Source organism: Rhincodon typus, chromosome 10 (genome assembly GCF_021869965.1).
Source record: "Rhincodon typus isolate 14 chromosome 10, sRhiTyp1.1, whole genome shotgun sequence".
NCBI lineage: Eukaryota > Metazoa > Chordata > Chondrichthyes > Orectolobiformes > Rhincodontidae > Rhincodon > Rhincodon typus.
In genome coordinates this window covers 62,394,098-62,419,097 of record NC_063341.1, presented here as the reverse complement: position 1 = coordinate 62,419,097, position 25,000 = coordinate 62,394,098, and the positions used below count along the sequence as shown (strand labels likewise).

The window sequence follows — 25,000 nt, the reverse complement described above, 5'->3', positions numbered from 1 at the left end:
TCTTCCCATCCGCTCTGTGTTTTCCCGCAAAATAAACCATTTAAACGGTTTTTGCTTCATTTACATAGTTACTTGTACTGCTTCCGATCAACTGGGCTTCCGCCCCTTTTTATTTTGTAAAGGGAAATTTTATTTTATTAACGTCAAAACCTTCGGATGGAACAGTTAATAACAAGGAGAGGGATGTGATATTTGAAAGAACGTCAGGCATATGGAGAACGGGTCTTCAGCAATGGCTCCGAGCCAGATTGTGCAGTCAGCAGTTCTGTTTTATAAAAGGCATAATAAATAACGCGCGCACACGTACCAAAAAAAAACTTTAATGCCTAGTAGTTTACTGAGTATCTTTTACTGTTGAATCAATAGTAACTGGGCGTTTTGATTGTGATATGAATGAAATTCTGGTTTTACAATATGATGCCTTCCTCTTACAGTATTCTTACTGATGTTACAGTTGGCCTAAAGGTAGGTGTCAAACAATTTGTTTATGTATTTGTAGTTTTTCTATTTGTATGTTTCTACGTGTGAATCTGCAAAGGACTCAAAATAGATCATTTAAAGTGTATATGCGAATTGTGGCCTGTGGTTTAGTATACCCCATAATACAAATGCATCTGCCCATTAGAACTTACTGATTATTGCTCAGTAGTTGATGAAGGCCCTTAATTTGCCAGTTCATCATATTCTAAAGAATTTTAGGTAAATTGAAATTACTAAGGCTTGGATCAATTGCATTAGAAAGTTATTAATGGTTAGGGCACAATTCCCCCTGCCTAATGTAAAAATAAATTCTGTTTACTCATGGGTAAGACCAGCCAAAATTGGAACTTGAACTCAGGGAATGTGAATGTTGAAATTATTTAGCAATTCAGTTGAATTTGTTATGTTATGCAATCTGCAGGTTTAGTAATTCAACTTTGATGCCTTTAGTAATCTTACTCCTACTTCAACTCCAGCACTGTTCTAGTTCTTCTGTTTATCATTATAAAACGAAACCGCACAGGAAAAGTCCATTACTTTCCATTATGCTCGAAAGAGATATTCGGTGAATCTCCTGCCCTTTTTCCCCTGACCCCTCTAAATTTTATTATTGTTCCTTTTAAATATTAATATTGAATTTGCATTTATCACCCTTTTCACTGGTTTTGGTTCTTTTGCCATCTCGAATCTCTTCTGGTAACTGACCCTTTTGCTGGAATGTTTTTCCTTGTTTACTCAATCTAAACCATTTGTGATTTTGAATGCTACTTTAACCGCACCCCCCCCACCGTCTTCTAAGACAAACAGCTCTACCTTTTCCAGTTTTCCTACGTAGCTGAAGTCCGCCCCCTGCTTACAATTCCAGAAAACAGTCTCTGTATCTTCTCCAAGGCCAGTGCATCCTTCACGATGCCCAGAAGTAGATACAATATCCCGTTGAGTCCTAGTTAGTGTTTTATCATGGTTTAGCATGTTTTTGATGTTTGTTTCTGTAATAAATCTGGTTTTACTTATGTTATTTTGATTGTGTTTTCAACATGCCATGTTATCTCAAAAAAACTAAGAGCATCCCTACACCATTTGTAGCAATTTTATTTGCATTAAAATCATATCAGTACATTTGAAATATTATTGACTTTTGCTTGTGTGTAGTTGATACTGTATTAAAAAATTGATACTACTTGTACTCCATTCTTGTTCTCAAATTATATTTGTTGTTATTTCTTCTTCAAGAAATTACATTGGGAAACAAATGAGTAACTTAGCTGGAGTAAGGCAAAAATAACAGCTGTTACCGACAAGTCTTTATGGTTTTGAGCCAATGCATTCATATCTGGAAATCTGTTTATTTCCTTTATTGGCAACTTGAAAAATAATTGGGGTAAGTTGCTGGAAATGGGAAGATGACTAAGTTTATTACATGAACCACTATGCAAAATAATTAATTTGATTTATTGTCATGTGTACTAAGATACACCTGAAAAGTGTTGTTTTGCCTGCTCTACAGGCAGTTTGTACCGTACAAAAGTGTCTCGGTAGCAGAACAGTGTGCAGAATACAGTATTACAGCTGTGGAGAAGGAGCAGAGGGAGAGATCAACATTAATATTTGAGAGGTCTGTTCAAAAGTCTGCGGGGAAGAAGCTGTTCTTGAATCGGTTTGTACGTGTATTCAAACTTTTACATCTTCTGTCCAACGGAAGAGTGTAACTGGGGCAGGAGGGGTCTCTGATTATGTTGGTAGTTTTCCTGAGATGGCAGGAAGTGTAGATGGAGTCAGTGGATGGATGTCTCGTTTGCATAATGGACTGGGCTATGTTCATGACTCTAGTTTCTTGTGAGTTTGGGAAGAACAGTTGCCATACCACACTGATGTTTCCAGATAGGATGGTTTCTATGTTGCATCCATAAAAATTGGTAAGAGCCTTTGTGGAAATGCTGAATTTCTTTATCCTCCTGAAGAAGTAGAGGACAGATTGTTGGAGATCATCACTCCCAGGAACTTGACATTCTGCACTACCTATGTCTCAGCAACTTTGATGCAAACTGGAGCTTGCCCTCCACTTCGCTTCCTGAAGTCAATGACCAGCTCCATTTGTCTTGCAGATGTAGATGGAGAGGTTGCTGTTTTTATACCATGCTGCTAAGCACTCAATCTCTTTTTCCTGTACTCTGTCTTGTCATTGTTTGAGATCTGACCTAAAATAGTGGTGCTGTCAGCAAACTTGTAATTGGAGTTGGGGTGGAATTTTGCTACACACGCTTGTGTATAAAGAGTACAGTAGGGGGCTGACTACCCAGCCTTGTGGGGCTCGGTGTTGAGAATTATCGTGGAGGTGGTGTTGTCGCTTGTTGTTACTGATCACTGTCTATATGGTCTACAAGTCAGGAAGTTGAAGATTCAGTTATAGAGGGGGTGACCGAGACCTAGGTCTCAGAGTTTGTGTTTGTTTGGAATTATGATGAAGTGCAAAATTACAGGACTCCTTGCAAAGTTATATATTTTACACAAATCTTTCACAAGGTGTAGGAAATAGATTATTCTCGTTTGGTGTTTTGCAGTTTTTATCAAATTTATGCTTATTCACAATGATCATCTTGAAAGACAAGAACATTGAGAAGAGGCATGCTTGGTGCGGAAAAGGTACCTAAAGGGCACAGCTGCTGGACTGGGCCTGTAGCTGGGATTGAGGGAACCAATGACAGAAGAAAATCATCATTACTGATTTTTACCTGTAGAAGATGTATCAGTAGGAGTGACCATCATACCATTCTTGTAGAGATGAAGTCCTGCCTTACACTGAAGGTACCCCTGGTATCATGTTGTGTGGCAACTATCACTGTGCTGAATGGGATAGGTTTAGAACAGATCTAGCAACTCCAGATTGGGCGATCGTGAGGTGTTGTATTCAAACACGTTCTGTAAGCTCATGGCCTGGCATATCCCTATTTCTGTCATGGTTACCAAGTCAGGTAGTAGATGAATCCTGTTTAAATGAAGAGTCTAGGAGGACGTACCTCAAGCAGCACCATGCAGATGTACAAATGATGTTAACTTTCTGGATCAAAATATTGGAAACGGCTTATTAACACCACTATGGTATATTTGCACTACGCTGTCAGCAGCAGTTCAAGAAAGTAACTCATCATAATTTTAACGGGAGGACAATAAACGCAGGCCTACCCAGTGTTGCCCGCACCACTTGAATGAATAAAACCAGTTACAAAAATCTGGGGGTAGTAGGAACTGCAGATGCTGGAGAATCTGAGATAACAAAGTGTAGACCTGGATGAACACAGCAGGCCAAGCAGCATCAGAGGAGCAGGAAAGCTGACGTTTCGGGCCTCGACCCTTCTTCAGAAATGGGGGAGGGGAAGGGGATCCCGGATCGTCCCCGCCTCCCTAACCTGTCCGTCCTTTCTCCCACCTCAAGCCCCACCCCTACTTCCTACTTACCAGCTTCATCCCCGCCTCCTTGACCTGTCCGTCTCCTCTCCACCTATCTGCTCCTTTTATCCGTCTTCTGTCCACCTCCCCCTCTCTCCCTATTTATTTCAGAATCCCCTTCCCCTCCCCCATTTCTGAAGAAGGTTCTAGACCCGAAACATCAGCACAAACCCATCACCATCCCACCTACCTTCCCCAGCCCCACCCCTCCTCTCTATTTATTTCTGAGCCCCCTTCCCCCTCCCCATTTCTGAAGAATGGTCCCGACCTGAAAAGTCAATTTTCCTGCTCCTCTGATGCTGACTGGCTTGCTGTGTTTCTCCAGCTCCACACGGTTTTATCTTTGACTCCAGCATCTGCAGTTCTGACTATTTCCAAAGTGAGGTCTTTCGTTATTATGTCCATCATTGATGTCTCAATTTCACTTTCTTTAAACAAGATAAATGGGCAGCTTTTTTTCATCATTTTAGGGAAGTGAAGGCCTGGAGGTATTATTGCTAAACTATTAATCCAGAGATGTTAACCCAAGAACGATTTCGGGACCATGGTTTGAATCGTGCCACAGCAGATGGTAGAATTTGAATTCAATAAATGTCTGGAATTAGGAGTCTGATGACAGTGCGACCGTTGTCGATTTGTCAGAAAAACCCATCTGGCTCACTAGTAGAGTCAGAGATATATGGCACGGAAGAATACCCTTTTGGTCCAACTCATCCATGCTGACCAGATAGCCTAAATAAATCTAGGTCCATTTGCCTATGTTTGGCCCATATCCCTCTTAAACTGTTCCTGTTAATATGCTCATCCGGATGCCTTTTACATGTTATAATTGTACCATCTTGCATCATTTGCTCTGACAGCACGTTCCATACATGCACCACCCACTGTGTGGGGGAAAAAATAGTCCTTGGGTCCCTTTTTTTAAAAAATCTTTTCCCCTCTCGCCTTAAACCTATGCCCTCTAGTTTTGTACTCCTCACCCCCTCCCTCTATTCCGTGTGATCTAACCTTGTCCTTTAGGAAAGGAAATTGCTGTCCATACCTGGTCTGGTCTGGTCTGCATGTGACTCCAGACCCATAGCAAGGTGGTCAACCATTAACTAACCACCCTCTGGGGATTTAGTGACGGGCAATAAATGCTGGTTTGGCCGCTGATACCCACATCCTGTGAATGAATTAAAAAAACTCATTGTATTTTGTGCAAATTGTACAAAATCAGGAATTGCTGGGGAAACTCGGGTCTTACAGCATCAGTGGAAATTAAGCAGAGTTCATGTTTCGGGTCCAGTGACCCTTCTTCAGATCCACATAAGCATTTTTCCAATATGGGATAAATTATTTTCATGGGACTATCATAAAATCAATCGCTGGTTTCAGTTGGAATTCACTATTCTGCAGTGCTTTTCTCCTTATTGTATTTTATAATCAAATGCTCAGCTTTCGCAGGAGACTTTGGTTGCTTTCCATTGCTGTTGTTCTAGATGAATTGCATAAATTTTAAACCGATGTCAAAGCAGTACTTTCTTAGTGGGTCAGGGATTAAATACAGGAATTGGGCATTTTGTTATTAAGTCTTCATTTGGACAGTCTAGATATGACTTTTTAAATTACCTAATCCTAATAGTTTGTATTGGTATTTTGCAAATTGTATTAAGGTTGTTAAGATGATGCAGTGCAAATAATTTGAAAGCATGTGGACAGCTTTGTTCTGGCCACCTGTGCAACGGTGGTGTTATTGTTACAAAATCTGTTTAATACTCTCGATTGGGATTTTTGTAACAAATAAAAACAAATGCTGCTATTTTTTATTGAATCTTTGCAATTATGAATAGAACTGATGTGGTCTGACAGGAAAACTGGTAATGGCTTATTGTTTGTGTTGTTTTGGTATGTTGAACTTGAGCACTAACAACTCTTACTTGTCCCCTGACTTTCTGTGTTGTGATTAGGGTGCTTCTGTTGACTTGTTTTCCGAGGATTAATGTCAGTAAATTTTGCCAGAATTCATGTCTGATCCTTGACAATGCCCAGTATGCTTTTTTTGGCATTTATAAGCCCCTTGGACAGTGAAAGGATTGGCTCAGCTTCAGTGATTCTGTTATGGGCAAGTAGCATTCTAACTATTTAGCCTTGCAATTGTACCCTTCAGCAAGATAAAGTGCACTAGCAGGCCTGCAAGTAAAAGCAAATGTTGTGGATGCTGGATATCTGAAACCGGATTTTGAAGAAGCTCAGCAAGTCTATCAGCATCTGTGGAGAGAGAAACAGAATTAATGTTTCAGGTCAAGCATGACTGTCTTTCAGAATTTCTCCTCCAGTTCTGAAAAAGTTATATGGAATTTGAAACCTTTAGCTCTGTTTCTCTCTGCACTATTGCTGCCAAACCTGCTGAGTTTCTCCAGCATTCTTGGTTTCTGCTAGTGCACAATATAACTGAAAGAGCAGAGGGGGGACGAAAGGTGTAAAGTAAAGATATTTCAGAAATCTAAGTAGAAGTTGTGGCATCACAGATGCAATGCTACTTTCATGCTTTCTTATATAAGCAAAGAAGTAATAGAGATACTGAATGCCTGAGGCCTGTAGTCTATTCCTAATGATTACAAAAGTCGCTGTTTAAAATCAACCCAAACAGTGGAGACATTGAAGCATACTTAAAACCTTACTAAGTTAGTCAAAATAATTTTCTATTTAAAAGGAAGCAGTGCTCCAATTTTATCATAGCCTTGAGCTTTGCTAGTACTGTTTAAATTGAGTGCAAGAAATTTGCAAGAACTTCAGATACTGTAGAAAATTGGTAGAATGGGAAGTGTAAAAGGAAGAAAAAACAATATCTGCTCTTATTTTCTGTTCATGATAAATCTTAAAAATTAAGTTGGTATTAATATTACAGTGACAAAATTAGCCAGCGTGAGCTCCTGTGTGTCAGTATTGTTGGATTTATTAAAAAAAAATTAGTACACTGCATCATGGTACTTGTCTTTTTTAAATACACATCTCTAGCTTTGGTTTTCATGCTTTTGGTCAGTTCAGTGGAAAGAGAATTTTAGAAGTTTTGTCTGATTTGCAGGCCACAGTGGCTAGCTAAAAGCTGATCTAAGCCTGGTTGAAATGGCTTCACTTAATCAAAAACTAATGAAATTCCATAATACGCTGTCCATTTAAAGCTTTTCTCGTTTTCCCCTCTACTTTTTCCTTTTAAAAGAACTTTTGTCACTCAGCAAGAGGATAAATATAGCAGACAACTAGCTTCTTAGATATTTAAATCCGTTTAGATGTTAATTACACACCTCTGGAACAGGTGGGATTGAACCCAGGCCTCCCAGCTCAGATGTATGGTCACTACCACTACTCTACAAGAGCCCCAGATCTAATTTTGAGTGCAAATCATGGATAATTACAGCTATAGAAATGCATTGTGTTTGGGTTAAAGCTTAAAGTATCTACCTTTCCATAGGGAGTAATAGTTGTCACATCTGTTTTGAAGTTAATACATTTTTAATTGCTTTGATCATTCTCAATTTTTTTTCAAAACATTGATAATATGTATTGTCACCCAAAGCAGTTGGTTGATTAGGTGCACACATAGGAAAGATTAATTTGCCTAATGTAGTTTCTTTTGAATGTTGTTTTTTTTTCAGGCAATTGTAAAGCCAGGACCGAAGGCTTCTGTAATGCTCAATTTATAAGGTGTATTTTGTTAAGATGAGTTGACACTTTTAAAAGCTGAATTTCTGTCGTAATTTGGTTTGAGGTCAGATTTTTCAAATAAACTTTTTTAATATTGAAATGTTTACATTGAATTTGTGGGTACCTAATATGAATTGTGAATAGGTCAATTTAGGATTTCATTTTGGATTTTACTTCTGCGTCACCCAACATTAGTTTGTTTCTAAAGCATTTAATTGGTAACGTATCATTTTTGGCTCCTATATTCATGAAAAAGAAATATTTTCAGCTGATAATAATGTGTTTTCTTCGCTCGTTATTTCCTTTTCCTAGTTCAAGCTATGCATGCTTATGGTGCAGCAGTATCTTTATTTTGAGTTAACTTGTTTGTGGACCTGTCAAACGATTTTATATGCCAACCCGAATGGTAATGTTTTAAACACAGCTTCAGTTTTTTTTTTCCCAATTTTATATATTCTGAATTGGTACCCACTTGGAAAGCTATATACTTTGTAGTGATCGCATAAAGTTATGACACAACATTATCTGCAATTATTTAAAGTTGAGTAACTTTTTTAAATGAATTTTATGATTTGAGTTTATTCCTCAATCAAACTGAACAAGACAGTGTTTTTAATTGCAGTTTAAGAAAAGATTAGTCTGTTCTTGGTACCGTTACTTTGCTGTGGCATAATGTAAAATGAAATCCCAGCCAACTGTGGGGCTGTCATGGATACATACAAAGTTTGGCAATAGTCTTACTGATGGCAAGAATAGACAAAAACCTTTAGCTGACACGGAATATCTCCCATCACACATTCATGTTTTACGGAACTTTATTTTCTTATGTATCCTTGTTATTGTTAGAGCGTTTATTTTCCCCTCCAGTTTTTAGTTGAATATATTTGGGGCAAGTGCCAGTTCTGAAAGACAGTGAAATAGGAACCATTTACGCTAAATGGGAACACCTCAAATACAGATTTCAAACCAAGCGGCAGATTTTTTTTTGAGTTATCTGTGTGCCTCTAATTTTGGTCTCTTGTGTTCCCAGTTTTAATTGCTGTACCATTGGTGTCCCTGCCATCTGTTGCCAGGCCCAGCAGCTGGAATTCCCTCTTGAGATAACTCTGCTTATCTATTCATTTGCTTCCTCTGAGTCACTTCTTAAAACATACCTTTTTGGTTATTTAACTTAACACTGAGCCATGCGAAGAGTTATTTTGGTTCATAATGTTTGTTAAGCACTGGGATGTCTCATTATGTTAAGTGCTATATAAATATAGATTTTTTTTTTTGTTACAATCTTATGTTGAGTGCAGAATAACTTTTGCATATATTATGCCTGCATTTCTTCTAAACAGGATTAATATCCTAATCATCTATTACTACTTCACCTGTAGTCTGCATTTGGCCTTGAACCTCTTCAGGATATGGATTAGTGTTTATAAATTTTATTCCTAAACAGAATTTATTTTTGAGGTGCCTATTTTTGTTTTCATAACTTTTTAAATTAGTATACAGGTAATATTTCACAATATTGCATTCACATGACAGCTGAAACACAAAAGGAAGATAAATATTTGTAAGATTTGTGGGCTAGAAATTTTTTTGGAGTTAGTACTTATTGAGCAAAATGTTCAATTGTTGTTTTTTAAACCTAATAAGGGAAGTGGATGTAAATACCTTTAAGCTTTTCAAGGTATTAAGTGTGATACGATCCCAGTTGACTTATTACCAGACAAGTCAGATCCCAGATTGAATTCTGGGTTGATTTTTCTTTTGGTTTAACAAAGTGGTTTTTCACTGAAGCACAAACATGCAATGCTGTAGATTTGGGATTTAAAATAAAACGGAAGTTGAGTGCGTAAAAGGAATAAAGCTAGAATATGTAAATAATTTTGTTTACTCTATAGTACATAAAGATCTTGAAACGTGGCATTAATATGATCGAATTTTTACCAACAATGTCACCTTGCAGTACTCAAACATAAGAGAATTCTATTCTGTTTCCTGCATAGGGTTTGACTTACTGAAAACAAAAAGCATTAGAGATCTCAGTGGGTCAGACAGCATCCATGGAGAGAGCAAGCTAATGTTTCGAGTCTAGATGACTCTTCTTCAGAGCTCTGTATTTGTTTTCAGTACAGATTCCAGCATCTGCAGTAATTTGTTCCTACATAGGGTTTGACTTAGTTGTGGCTTCAATTCCTGGTCATGCAAATCTGATGGCATTTTAGTTTGTGATCTAACTTAGCATGAATTTTTCTCACCTTCATATAACCGCTTCACGTTTTTATCCAAACACTTTTTTTGGTCTGGAACGTTTATATTAAGCTTCCTACATCATGGTAACCTCTTAACAGTCCTAAGCAACCTCCCTTTTTTTTTTAGGAGCATCCTGTATCCCACATCCAACTTCAGCCAAGACTTCCACAAAAGTGAAACTAAAGCCTTTCTTCAAGCTAGTGGTGTTTTTCCCCAAAGACCAGAGTAGCTACTCCCAGAATCTACTATCTGAAAGCCTATGTACTACCCTGTTTACTTTGTTCGCTCCTAAACTCTCCCAATGTAAACAAAACTCAGGAAATTTGCCAGAAAATTTCTCTCAAATACGGTTTTAAAAGAAATTGCCATGACTACAGAAATACGTAGTTTGTTCATTAAACCTATTAAGGCAAACCAAAATCTCATATGCCACTATTTCAAAATTCAAAACTCAAAAGCAAATGTTGTTCAAATATATATAAATCACACATTTGCAAGGCAAATGCATTGTGTGTATATAAAATGTATTTCTGTTCGATATGTTATGGGCAGAGATCATGCACAGCTCAACAGTTCATGTTTTTGCCATTCAGTGATTTACTTCTCCACAGAAGATATCGTGCACCATTTTATCTAATGTGGGTCCAATGGTTGCTTATGTGCATTTAAAAAACAATAACCAAAGAAAACTTGAAGATTTAAAAACAAAATTTTGTTGAAAAAGAAAAGCCCAAGATAACACAGCAATGTGAAGCTGTATTTCTTGGCCTGGAAAGTACATGTTTTGGTCACGAATACCATATTACTCATTGTAACGCTTAATAGTGCTGTGAATCTCTTAAAGGGCAGTTCGACAAATTTGATATTTAGTTTACATTTTCTCCAGTAAAACATTTTTGTTATTGGAAACTTATCTTTGTACGGTACCTGTCAATTTTAGATGGTTGCAACTTATCCAATTGACTCATTATAAAAATGTTTGCTGTTTGTCAGGATTTCCCAGAATTTAACTGTTGCAAATGATGGGACCACATATAACACAGATAATTCATATAATACAGTAATGCTGATGGATTTTGAGTTTTCTGCATTGGCACTTATCCACCAATGAGGCAAAATTGATAAGAATGACATTTTCCAGAACTCTCGACCCACAAAATCTAAATATGCGACCAGGATGTAAGAAAAGCAACTACAAATTTGACTGATTTTTCTGAAGCATTTAAGGCTTGAATTGTTATGGATTGTGGATCATTTACTGCAACTCAGAACTTGGTTTCATATCTTTTCAACAAATGTGCTAAAGCTTTTTGAATATTAAGTGGCTTTTGTATAATTCCCTAAGCTAGATTATTAACACTGCTAAAGACACGTAACCTAATAAATATAACCAACAAAATTTATAAGTTGGGTGGAGGAAATATCACAACTCAATCAGCAAACTTGTTCGTAGGATCCTTTGAGTTAAAGTGGCTGGTAATGTTTTTACTTTACATAATCATGCCTTGTATTTCCAATTAGGTAACAAATTGTCCTTACAGAAAAATTGCATCTTTATATTCCTAGTGACAACTGTTAGTGATTGTGAGCAAGGGATAGGCAGGCTCATTTAAAATAATCCTGAAAAAAAAGTTTAAATCTGAACTAGTTGAATAATAACCTTTGTGTAACGTAAAGGGTTGGTACAACTGAATGTATTTTATCATTGTTGTTTTGTCCCTTACTAATGTTTGGTTATGTTGATTTGGGCAATGTTCCACAGATTTCATAATTCCTATAAATTTTTGATTATGGCTTTTACTTTGTTTTGCTTAGCAGCAATATGAGGAAGCACTTTAATCATTGTGGTTTTCAGAAACCATTTTGAAAAACAAAAATCAGTGCATGAAAGCTGTTGTAGTGTTCTGCGTCACTGTATTGAATTAATGGATTTTGTATTTTCTCTTTGCAGCGGGGATCTGACGAACTTTCTGGCACCATTCTTAGCAGCTCAAACTCTACCATGAGCAGTGTGGTTGTTACTGGTAGGTCAGCTAGTCCATGTTTTAGAGCAAAAGTTCTTTTTATTTTGACATAACTCTTGCCTTAATTGATAACTATTAAGCGCACAGTACTGAATGAGTATGTGCTTCTCTACATGGAAGGATGGTTATGCATAGGTGATGTATTTGCTCTTTTTGATGATTCTATTTGAAATAACAACCCCATCATGCTTTTTTGGTCTGTGGACTGCTATCACAGTTGACAAATGAGAATTGGGAGAAAACAATCGGAATCTACCCAACAGGATAAATTTGAGGGGTGGTATTGTATGAGTAATACTTACTGGAACACAGAAATCCAGGGAGAAGATTCACAAGCTTGCCCATTTGCTTAGATGGGCCATCTTGAATTGTGAACCTGTAATGATGATCAACAATCGATATGAATTACTGTCCTTTTGATCTTGGTTCTCTAGCAGCATATCTGAAATTAGGAACACTGAGTGTAGGAAAGTTAAATATCCACTGCTATAGCAGTCTCCTAGATCTTCAAATCAGATATCCAGTCACATTGAGAAATCTTCTGAAATACTCCAGTGCAGTAGCTCTTCACACTCGAGAATTTAATTGACTTTTTTAAAAAAGAACTGCTATGATAAACTAGTTTTTATTATGTTTAGTTCAGGTACAAGTAAGAGCCAAATAAATGCAACTGTTATTCAATGGTGACCTGTTCAGTCTTGACAATGATTTGAGTCAATTAGGTGCCCAGACCAGTTGGATTTAGGATCAGGCCTCTATTGAATTTTTTTCAGCTTTCTATTTTTAAGTTCTAACCTTGAAGTCTTGAGATAATTCAGATCACTTGTGCATCTGTGATAGACTGGCATTGTGCATAGCAATGAACAAATTTTGTGGCTTTTGCACAGTAGAAATGGATGTTACTCCAAATTACTGAGAGGGTAGTCTATCTCTAGAATGCTATGGTATAGTACCTGAGATGATCACTGCAGTAGTCATGGCAGTTATGAATAGAACTTCTTCCTATTGATTTTGAACTAATCTTTTGAATGCATAGTTTATAATCTAGCTGACAACTTTTATTCTGCAGTGGCCTCCTCTTTCCCCCTCCCTGATGTCATTGTCCTCATGTAATGTATAATCCCACGTAATGGTCTCGGATTCGTATTAAATGAATGTCAGAATGGTTCACGTGATGTGGAATTGACAGCAATAATGTGCTGCAATAACGTACTTTATTACAAAAACAGAGGGGGCTGTCTGGGTGTGATTTTAGTTGGCCAAGAATACCTGAATTTCGTACTTTTTGCCCAATACTTAATGGTCATAGGAAATAGACAGCATGCAGGAGAATATTGAATCACGGGGCAACTTTTTTTTAAAAAAGGAAAATCTACTTACAAATACTTCAATGAACTCTCAACTATCAAGTGTATTCCATTCAACAATTGTCAGATTATGGCTGATTTGTACCTGAACTGCATTAAACTTCTGATTTATATCCTGATTTATTGGAAGGACCAACTGTCAGAACAGAATCCCCCATGGTTATTAGTGGCTGAAACTTGGTGTCTTCTTGACGTACGGACTACTTGCTTTGCAGTGCAAAGTAAAGACGATTGTGTGGGAACCCGAATTGATTAGCCTATTTTGGGTGATTATAATGCAAATTTTATGGGAACCCTGTTATAGTACAGAGGTAAGAGTTCCTACCCCTGAACTGGGAGACCTGGGTTCAAATCCCACCTGCTCCAGAGGTGTGTAATTGAAGTCTCAGAACAGGTCGATTAGAAAAATAGCTTAAAATACTCGATTGAGCCAAGTGTTTTACTGCAAAGAAATCCTTCTAATCCAATTAGATCTAATTTTCTCCTTCCCAAATTGCTGAGTTTTTCTGTTTGACTATATCCCAGGGAGAGGATGGGTGTTATTATCATTGGGCTAGTAATGCAGACTCGTGTTTGAATTCCCCAAAGCAGATGAGTTGAATTCGAATTCCACTAATCTGAAATTAAAAGTCTAATGACCGCAAAACCATTGTTGGTTGTTGTTCTTTGGGGGCATGGCTTAGTGTTTAGTGCTGCTGCCTCACAGTGCCAGGGATTTGGGTTTGATTCCAGTCTCAAGCAACTGTCTGTATGCGGTTTGCAGATTCTCCGTTCGTCTGCATGCATTTCCTCCCATAGTCCAAAGACCAATGCCAACACCCCTAACCGTCCCAACCTGGGGCTGAGTACCACTTGGAGGAAGCACTGAAGATGCCAAGGAGTGCAGACTGCTCTCTGTGGGAACTTCAGTGTTCGTTACCAAGTGGCTCAGCAACACCACTGACTGAGCTGATTAAGTCCTGAAGGACATAGCTATTTGTCTGGATTATGTGGTGAGGTAACCAACAAAGGGGAAGAACATTCTTGACCTCCTCACCAGTGCAGATGCATCTGTCCGTGACAGTAGATGTGACCCCTGCACAGTCCTTGAGGGGGTGAATTCACATCTTCACATTAAAGATAACTTCCGACATATTGTGTGGCACTAGCACCATATAAAATGGGGTGGACTTCAAACAAATCTAACATCTTGACTGGGCATCCATGAGGTGCTATCAGCAGCAGAATTGTACAGCAGTGCAATCTATTGGCTTATCTCTTAAACTACCATTACAATCAAGCTAGAGGATTAACTCTGCCCCACTGAAGAATACTGGAGGGCATGCCAACTGCCCCAAAATGAGCTGTGCTCCAGAATTAGTTGTGCCCCTTGCCAAGCTGGTTCATGCAGCTATAGTACTGGCATCTGCTCGGCAATGTGGAAAATTACCCAGGTATGTCCTCCACTAAAAGCAATCCAAAATCACCCTGGCCAATATCACCTACTCTTGATCCTTGATGGATGGGTTGATTGTCTTATATTTTAAAAAAAACTGCACTCGAGATATGGAGAGAGTGGCTGCCCTTTGATTGTGTGATATTAAGGAGCCCACAGAAGGTTGGAGTTGAACCTTGTACACGGATTCCTGGTTTTTGTCAGTGGTCGATTATCTTCGTTCCAGGACATCACTGCAGATGTTCCTCTGGGCCAGATCCAACCTCACCAGTTATCACGCCGTTACTGTGCAGTGATGGATGGAGTCATCAAGAGTGTGATCAAGTAGCACTTAATAAGCTGTTCACTGATTATTCAAGTTGCTCGGCTCCTGAACTCATCACAGCCTTGGTTTAAATATGGGAAAATGAGTTGAGCTCCAGAGGGAAGAGTGACTGTCCTCGATGTCAAGGCCATGTTGGACCGAGTGTGACACTAAGGAACCTGAAGCAACACCAGAGGCAGTTACAATGAATGGAAAATAGCACAAAGGAAGATGGTTCGAGGTGTTGAATGTCAGTCATCTCTGCTCCAGAGCTTCCAAGCAAGAGCTTCCAGGCCCAATCATCTTCAGCTTTCTCATCAATGATCTTAAATCCATCATAAGGTTCAAGATGGAGATATTTGCTGATGATTTCAGTATCCGAGGAGTCAGCTGCAAAAGTCCATATCCAAATGCAGCAAGACAAATTCCAGGGTCAGTCTGTCTGATAAAAGACCGAGTGGAGATAAAGTCTTTCTGGTAGGCAGCTAGTGACTGATGGAGTTGGAAACACACATGTATTCATGTTATACGTGAACGATTTGGGCGAAGGAACTGAGGGCATTGTTGCTAAGTTTGCAGATGCCACAAAGTTAGATAGTGTTGAGGAAGCAGGGAGGCTGCAGAAGGACTTGGACAGGCTAGGAGAGTGGCAGGTGGAATACATTGTGGGAAAGTGAGGTTATGCACTTTGGTGGGAAGAAGAGATGTAGACTATTTTCTAAATGGGGAAATGTTTTTGAAATCTGAAGCAGAAGGGGATTAGGGAGTCTTAGTTCAAGATTCTCATAAGGTAAACATGCAGAATCAGTTGGCTGTTAGGAGGGCAAATGCTATGTTAGCAAAAATTTCAAGATGCCTAGAATAGAAGAGTGATGATGTACTGCCAAGATTGTATAAGGCCATGGTCAGAACACAGTTTAGACTATTGAGCAGTTTTGGGCCCCATATCTAGAGAAGGATATGCCGGCATTAGAGGGGAGGTTTACAAAAATGATCCTGGGCACGAAAGGCTTGTCATATTGGGAGCAATTGAGGTCTCTGGGTCTGTACTGTATGGAGTTTAGAAGAATAAGAGGCTATCTTTATTGAAGTTTACAGATTACTGAGAGGTCTGGATACTGTGAACTGAAGAATATATTGCTGCTAATAGTAGACACTCTGACTCCAGGGCACAGCCTCAGTGAAAGGGCGACCCTTTCGAACTGAGGTGAGAAGGAATTTCTTCAGCCAGAGGTTGGTTAGTTTGTGGAACTCATTGCTACAGAAGGCTGTGGACTCCACGGCATTGAGTGTATTTAAGACAAAGATAGGTTCTTGATTAGTAAAAGAATTAAGGGTTATGGGAGAAGGCAGGAGAATGGGGTTGAGAAACGTATCAGCCATGACCAAATGGTGGAGCAGACCCAATGGGCCAAATGGCCTAATTCTGTTCTGATATCTTGTGGTCTGTGGTCTAACATTCATCCCTCACAAGTGACAGGCACTTACCATCTTCAGTAAGGGAAAATCTAACCATAATGCTTTAATGGTCAATGGCATTACCATCACTGAATTCCTGAATCAACTTTCTAGGGGCTAACTTTGACCAGAAACTTAACTAGACTGGCCATACAAATACTGTGCCGATGAGAGCAAAACAAAAGGTAGAACTCTAGCAGTGAGCAGCTCACTGCTTGACTTCTTGAAGCCTGTCCACCATCCATAAGACACAAGTCAGGAGTGTGATGGAACACTCCCCACTTGACCGGATAACTGGAGTTCCAACAACACTCAAGCTTGATGTCATCCAAGATAAAGCAGTTTGCTTCATTGGCAATGCATCCACCAACATTCACTTCTCCCCCACTGCCAATACATGGTACGTATTGCTGCCACTATCTACAAGATGCATTGCAAAAATTCACCAAGGATACTGAGACAGCACTTTATTAAAAACCCCACCACCATTACCATTTGGAAGGATAGGGGCAACAGATAGAAGGGGCTTCCACTACCTGCAAGTTCCCTCCAAGTCAGTTGTCATCCTAACTTGGAAATATATTGCTTTTCCTCTGTATTGCTGAGTGAAAATTTGGAACTCCCTCCCTATCAGTGTTGTGGGTCTACCTAAAGAGGTCCTCTGGGACAAGATTGACTTTCCTTTTATCTAAGTGGACTGCAGCGGTTCAAGAAGTTAGCTCATCGCCACCTTCAAGGACAATTTAGAGTTGTCAATAAAAGCTTATTCCACAATGAAAATTTAAAATCAAATGTTAAAGAACGTGATCTTTGATTTCACAGTGGGTATTAAGTTGCATCTCCATGTTAAATCCAAATATCATCTGCCCTCGCTTTGTTACTTTGCCAGAAAATTGCACAAGTGGTGTTGACTTCTTCTGTCAAAGGAGGTAGAAATTGAAAAGAGGCTATTCAATTGATTGATCTTGATCTGCCTTTTAGTTACATTATGGCTGATCTGTAGATCAACTCCAACTATTCACTTTGCTTCTGTACCCTTCAACACCCATGCCTAACAAAATTCTTGGTACTCTCCATTGAAAATTTCAAAATGCATTTAGGTCAAATATTTTGTAGAGAGATGGAGTTCCAGATTTTTCTGAAGAGGCACTTCCTTACATTTCTGAATAACCAAGCTGAAATATTAGGATTATGCTCCCTTGTTGTGGAGTCCAACCATAGGAAATTATTTCATTCTGCTAACATTTTTTTTTCTTTTACTGAAGTCAGTATATAGCTAATAATAGCTTCTTGGTGATTCTGCTCCACCCACAAACAAGAAAATTAATTCTCATGCTCATCTCAACATCCATACAAAAATCACTGTCCTGTGCTAAAAATGTATCTGCATAGATACCTTTGTGACTGGGAAGAAAGTTAACCATATTGCAGTAGAAATTCTGTTATTTAATTATTTTGAATTAAAATCCACTGTTTCAGTTTGTGACTGCCCAGTTATGGATGGAGGCAAATGATCCATGTTAATGTCGGATATAGTTACCACACTTTCGAAACAAATTTGTGCAATAAAGAAATTAGGTTTAAAAAATATTGATGGCATTTAATGACCAATTGGTACAAAGGCCTGCACCAGTTGATTTCCCGATTTTTGTTTTTTTTTTGTTTTGTTTCTGTTTCAATGTGTTGTTTCCTTCCATTGTGATTTTGGCATTTTTATACTGGAACTATATAATCTGATCAATATTTTGTCCTGGTTTCTAGAAAAACAAAGCTTTACTATTTTCCTTAACAGTAGGTTAAAAATATTAGTTACTGCTTGGAAGGGTTACTCTCGTACCCCACGCCTTGAATTGCAGATTTTTTTTTTTTGTTCAGTACTGAGATACTGAAAACTGATAATTTTTTTTCTTTTATTTGCATGAATTGTCTGATCTACTAATTTGCTAGGGTGAAGCAGTGTTATTTCATTTAGTTTTTATTTAGCAGTTTCTATCTTTTCAAAATTATTTGCCGAAAAGCTAGACTAATTTTTTTTTGCGGACACAGATTTTTCACTCTTTTCCATTTTTAGCTAAAAATGGATTTTCTTTATGTTCTGCAGCTAATGGCAGTGACAGCAAAAAATTTAAAGGTGACGATAAGATGATTGGTGCACCATCCCGTGTTCTCCACATTAGGAAGCTGCCTGGTGAAGTTACGGAAACTGAGGTCATAGCTTTGGGTTTACCATTTGGCAAGGTTACCAACATTTTGATGCTGAAAGGGAAAAATCAGGTATGTACAATCTGGAATGAATTGCTGTCCAGTGTATTCTTGTTTAAAGCAAATATATCCAGAAATGCTGTTTGATGCTTTCATTTGAGATGTGTGAGTACTGTTAACTATTCTGAGCTATTTTAATGCATAACTGTTTTTATTATTTTTAGAAAAAGCTTTTAACTGTTGAAGTGTAAAGTAGATCCTGTTACAATCATTGAATGACTTCTGTCTGTCTCTGAAAAATTGGTACAAGTGTGCTAAGCTATCTGAAGTATTTTAAGTAAATTTAATGGTCTGAGATGCAGATGGAATTGGATGTCCTCGTATATTAGTTGCACAAGGCTTGTATGCACATGCAGGAAGTAATTAAGAAAGCCAAAAGAATTTTTTTATTGTGAGTAGAATTGAAAACCAGAGTTAGGAGGTCATACTCGGTTGTACGCAATTTTGGTGAGATTGCACCTAGATTACCTTGCACAGTATTGAATGCCTAATTTAAAGCCAGATATAAATTTACTGGAAGCAGCTCAGAGAAGGTTTACCAAACCCAAACCTGGTATGGGCCTTCTTATGAAAGGTTGGATAGGCTAGGAATATATCTGCTAAAGTTAAAAGGTGGCTGTATTGAAACATGCAAGATGGATGTGAAAGGGGTGTTTCATCATGTAGGAGGATTTAAATGGGCAACACCCATTTTTAGGACAGCTGAGAATTTTTCTGAGAGATGTCGAGGCTTTAGAACTCCTTTATCAAAAGGTGATGGAAGTATAGTCTTTGAATATTTTTTGCATTAGAGTTGAATAGATTCTGATAAGGGAATGAAAGATTATCGGAGCAGACAGTCGTAGAGTACTCGGATCAGTCGTCATCTTATCCGATGATGATGCAGGTTTTAGGAGCAAAGTACCTACTCGGCTCCAAGTTTATGGTAAGTCCTCGCTTCAAGTTGCGGTCATATTTCTGAGAAGGGGTAGAGGATAAGTGAAGCCAATGTTAAAACTGTAGTGAGCTTTTTAAGGCTTTCTATCTGAAAAAAAAATCAAATTTAAAACATTTAAACTTTATAAATTTTCTGAAGAAAGGTCCTGACCCGAAGTGTCAGCTTTCCTGCTCCTCTGATGCTGCCTGGCCAGCAGTGTTCCTCCAGCTCCACACTGTTACCTACTTTATAAATTGATTTTTATACATCAAATTCCTATGTTAATAAAACTTCTGAAAAAAAGTTAAAATATGGAAGTAAAATTTAACTTGCTGCTTAACGGTACTTCCTTACCAGTGATCTCATCCTCCTGGTCATTTAGCTCCTCGTTGCTCCTTTTTTCAATAAAGTCACCTTTTAAACTTTAGCAGGTACGTGCCTAGCCTGTCCAACCTGTCCTCATAAGGCAATCTGCTCATTCTAGGTTTGGGCCTTTTTTTTTTTTTTTTTCCCCTCACTGATCCACCTGGTTGGCAATGCAAAGAGGTTGTAACTCCGATATCAACATAGCGTTGTAACCTCAATTTGAAGTGGTGAACGGCCACTAATTGGAGGTCAGGGAGCCTAGTTGGATGGCATTGGTAATGATGTTAAAATTAAATCTTACAACACTCGACAAGCATATAGGCCCCATTAATTTATGTTAGGGCAAAGCAATATTAAATGGAGTCTCCTTGATAGAGCACTTGCTGTATGCGTGCTAACTTTGCCTAACATCATTTGCCTGTTCAAATATTTCCGTTCCCCCTCCCAGTGCACTTTTGAGGATCACAGCATTTGCACTTGCTCACAAAATCAAGGAGAACATTTATTTGAATGTCAGCAGTATAACTGTTGTTTATTTTTAAATCTGATTCAGTGTTAAAAATACAATGCTGATGATCTAAAGGATCAAGGTCCCTATCTATGATGATCAGAAATGAGTCCATGTTCTGATCTGTACCTTGTAGCATGAGCATGAATAAAAGATGGAATAGATGTCCTGGGTGGAAAGTGCTACTTGACGAGTGGCAGTACAACATAGTGTGAAAATGCTTGTAAACATGAGCTGTACATTTTTTTTTTAATTAACCTTCAGGAATATAGCCAAGTATGATTAGAATAAGAGATAACAAGGTGTAAAGCTGGATGAACACAGCAGGCCAAGCAGCATAACCTTACTGAGCAAGTTAAATGAGATCCCTACTTTGAATTGTTCTGATTGTATTTCAGTGTAGTTATTAAGGATGCCTTGTAAAGGAGTATGGTGTGTGTTTTTTAACACATTACTAGTCAAAATGTTCAAAAAGCTAAATACGTCGATGATGAGTTCATCTGGTTGCATACAAGCACAATGAAGCTACTGATTTTTTTTCTAAACTTTGCATCTTTTTCCATTCCATGAAATAATACTTTGATTACCTGGGCATGTTTTCTATACTTGCGGTGAATGGCCCTCAAAACAGTTTAGTGAGACCTAATTTCCTTCCTTTTAACTAATAGAATTAATCCTAAGAAACTGTCAGTTGCTGAAGAATAATTTAGTTTATGCTGGGTATTGTTGCCTAATAATTATGTAGTACTTTAACAGATTTTTAATGGATAAAAGATTTTTTTTAAAGTGGGAAAAGACCAAATTTTATGGTCAGGTACAATTTGGCCAAAGTGGACTTGTAGCAGACACTTTTTAGGTAAATCTGTCAGAGCAGTGGGATGCGTTCAAGAAGGAAACAGGGAGAGTCCAGGGCCAGTATGTTCCTATAAAGATAAAGGGTGGGACCAACAAATCCGGTGAACCCTGGTTATCAAGGTACATACAAGATTAGATAAAGAGAAAAAAGTAGGCTCGTGGCAGATACGGAGGGCTTTAAACAGCAGAAATGCCAGACGAGTGTAGAATGTGCAAGGGGAATCTTAAGAAAATTGAGAGGGAAAAGAGGGGCATGAAATAATAATGGCAGGTAAAATTAAGGAAAATCTTAATTTATTGTACAAGTACACTTAAGGATAACTAGGGACAGAGCAGTGTCAGTTAAGGATCACTGTTAATTTGTGCGTGAAACAAGAGGACATAGGTAGGGTTCTAAATGGATTATTCTGTTGGTGTTCACTTGTGAGAGAGTCTGTCTATAGAAATAGATAGAAGGACTGTGATATACTTAAAGAATTAGCGTGGACTGAGAGGAGATTCTGACCCATCTGGCTGTCTTAATTATAGATAAATCTCCATGGCTGGATGAAATGTACCCTAGGCTGATGAGTGAGACGAGGGAGGGAATAGCAGAGGCACTGCAGTAATTTTTAATTCCCCCGCAGCGACAGGAGGACAGCTGTAAGATCATAGGATATGAGTAGAATAAAGCCATTATGCCCATTTGAGTCTGCTCCACCATCCAGTCATGGCATATGAGTCTCAACTGCTTCCTCCCTGTAACCTTTGGGCCCCTTCAATAAGAGCCACTGTTGTACTGTTATTCAAAAAGGAGCAAATGATAAACCAGGAAACTACAGACCAGACAGTGTAACATCAGTGATGTGGAAACTGTTGGAACCACTTCTGAGGAACAGAATTAATTTGCGCTTGTACAAGTAGAAATTAATCAAGAACAGTCTGCATGGCTTTTTTTTTTTTAAGGGGCCGCAGTGTCTGACTAACTTGATTAAATTATTTTGAAGCGGTAACCAGGTGTGTAGATGAGTGCAATACTTGGATTTCAAGGCTTTTGATAAGGTAAGAACCCATGGAATCCAAGGAATTTGGCTAATTGGATCCAAAATTGGCTGAGTGGCAGGAAGCAGAGGGTGATAGTCCAGGGTTTTGTTTTTGACTGGGGTTCTACAAAGATCACTGTTGGGGCCTTGCTGTCCTTTTAGATCTATATAAACAAGTTAGACTTGAATGTGGGAAGGTTGATCAGTAAGTTCATGGATGATACTGAATTAGTGGGATGTTAACTACTGAGGAGTTTAATTTACGGGACGATATACTGGTCGGTTGGGCTGATCAGTGTCAAATGGAATTCAGTTTGAGTGAGAGTGAGATGTTGAACTTTGGCAGGAAGAAAAAGGCAAACCAATGCATGATGAGTGGTAGGAGCCCAAGAAGCTCGGAGGATCAGAGGGAACTTTGTGTGTATGTCCACCGATCCCTTAAGGTAGCGGGACAAATACATAACCATGGTTAAGAAGGCACATGGGGAAATTTGATTGTTATTAGCTGAGGCATAGAATTTAAGAGCAGAGAGGTTTATGCTGGAACTGTATAAAAAGTTGCTTGGGCTGCAAATAAAATATTGTGTGCGGTTCTGGAATCTACATTATAAGAGTGATGTGATTTGCATTAAAGAGGATATAAAAGAAATTTGCCAGGATGTTGCGTGGGCTGGAGAGTTTTTGTGTTGAAGATGCTTTTCCTTGTAGCAGAAGAGACTGAGGGGGATATATGATTGAGATGTATAAAATTATGAGAGGCATTACAGGGTAGACAGGAATAAACCTTCTTTTTCCCCTTGGAGGGATCAGTGACCGGGGGCATAACCTTAAGGCACGGGCCTGGAGGTTTAGAGAGGATGTGAGCAAAACTTTTCTCTCCCAATTGATAGTGGGAATCTAGAACTCACTGCCTGTTTTTAAAAAAAAAAAAACAATTTAAGTATTTAACTATATATTGCAATGCTAAGGCGTGCAAGGCTATGGGCCAAATGCCAGAAAGTGAGTTTAGAATAGTTAGGTTGTGGTTTTTGCCTGGCACAGGTTTGCTGGTTTGAAGGCCCTTTCTCTGTGCTGTGGATCTCTGACTTAATGTGCGGGAATGATAATGTCTGGAGGCAACAGGCATGAGTAACTGTTTCATTACAAGAAGAACTGAGACTGGTTTGAGGAATTATCTGGATTAATTCAAAAGCAGAATATTTCAGGAATCTAAAGTAAAAGCAGAAAATGTTGGAATTAGGAGCAGAAAGAGAAACCAAGTCGGTGTTTTGGGTTGATGACCTTTCATCACAACTGGGAAATGTTAGAGATGTAATAGGTTTTTAACAAGTGGGTTGCCAAGCAAACAAGATCTGAAAGGCTGGAAGATGGGGAGACTGAATGATGAGTTATTCTTCTAGGCTAAACTGCATGGTGCTGATGCAAGAAATGAAAGAGTTTTCTTAGTTTCACCCAGACGTAATACATTAACTCTAACTCTAAGAAAAAACAAAACATGCAAGGAAAAGGTCTCAAATTGGGAGCTTGATGTTGCGCCTGGAAGATAATGAAGTGCCCAGTCAAAAAATGAGTGGGAGAGGATGTGATTATCATGTTCTCGCCAAGTTTACCTTACTGATGGTGATTTAGTTAATGATATGTGTGGTTAAAGATTTATTTTGCTCCATGCCCATGTATAATATTTTACAACACCTTTTTAAAGCATATATTTAGGGCTGGAATAGTGTTATGGCTAGCACTGCACATTCTCTGGGATTTAGGGTCCCAGCTATGGCAATCAAACCCATGTCAGTCAGAAAAAAAAAAGAGCTGTTCAGTACAGGCAATTCCATTGAATTGCCCATTTCTCCATTGGGAGCAGCGGGTGCTGCCACTTTGAAAGTAAAGCCTTTGTCAAGATAATTTGTGGTATCCCAGTAGAAGGTAAGTAGGACACTGGAGTCATCAGCAAGGGTCAAATATAAGGACAGTGGGATGGCTCTTCATGGGCTTGCCCTTCCCAATGCTAGGTCCCTCTTTTTGGTGACTAATTTTGTGTGGAAAGGAATCTCCGAGGGGCCACTGGCAATATTTGCTATGTAGCCTTCAGGAGGCATGGAAAATCCATGCCAGCTGAGGACAATCCCTGACCACCACTGAATCCTGGCAGCATTTGGGATAGCAAGCTTTTAAGTAGCTTGTTAATAGAGTTAGCCAGTATGTGGATTCCCTGCAACATCCTCCTCCCATCACTGATGTAATGGGGTGAGTTTTCCTGACAGGAGGAATGGGGTCCATAGCTTTCCACACAGTAATCCAGCACCTTTTCCAAATGCTCACAGAAGCAAGCTTTTTCCTTGTGACTAAAGTTAATTAAGTGCAATGGTGCTTCTTTTGACTTTGTTGTGAGGCATTAATTTCCAACTGAAAGCAATTGAGAAAAGATGTGTGAAAATTTGCATTGTAATATTTATTGTAAATGAATGTATACCTGTTATAGCTGAAGTGAATAATACCAGTGTGAAAAAAGTTAGAAGTTCTGCTATAATGCATGTTTTGTTAACGCAAATTGGCTGTAATGCGATTGATGAATAGTGGAAGCTGTTTGATAATGTGAACTTTCTGCTGTACAGATATGGCGATTTT

The 25,000-nt window shown here is 38.6% G+C and overlaps 1 protein-coding gene across 4 annotated transcripts in view; it reads left to right on the top strand.

Moving 5' to 3' along the window:
- Positions 1–388: 388 nt before the first annotated feature.
- Positions 389–25,000, top strand: part of ptbp2b (polypyrimidine tract binding protein 2b) — an 85,826-nt gene continuing 61,214 nt past the window's right edge. For 3 of the 4 annotated variants that reach the window (XM_048601926.1, XM_048601930.1, XM_048601927.1), the window contains exons 1-3: positions 412–465; positions 11,810–11,882; positions 18,548–18,720. In XM_048601926.1, coding sequence (XP_048457883.1) covers positions 415–465; positions 11,810–11,882; positions 18,548–18,720 — 297 coding nt within the window. In that variant the 5' untranslated portion in view covers positions 412–414. Of the gene's footprint in view, positions 466–1,713; positions 1,862–11,809; positions 11,883–18,547; positions 18,721–25,000 lie in introns of all 4 variants that reach the window. The other variant, XM_048601929.1, reaches the window with a different exon arrangement.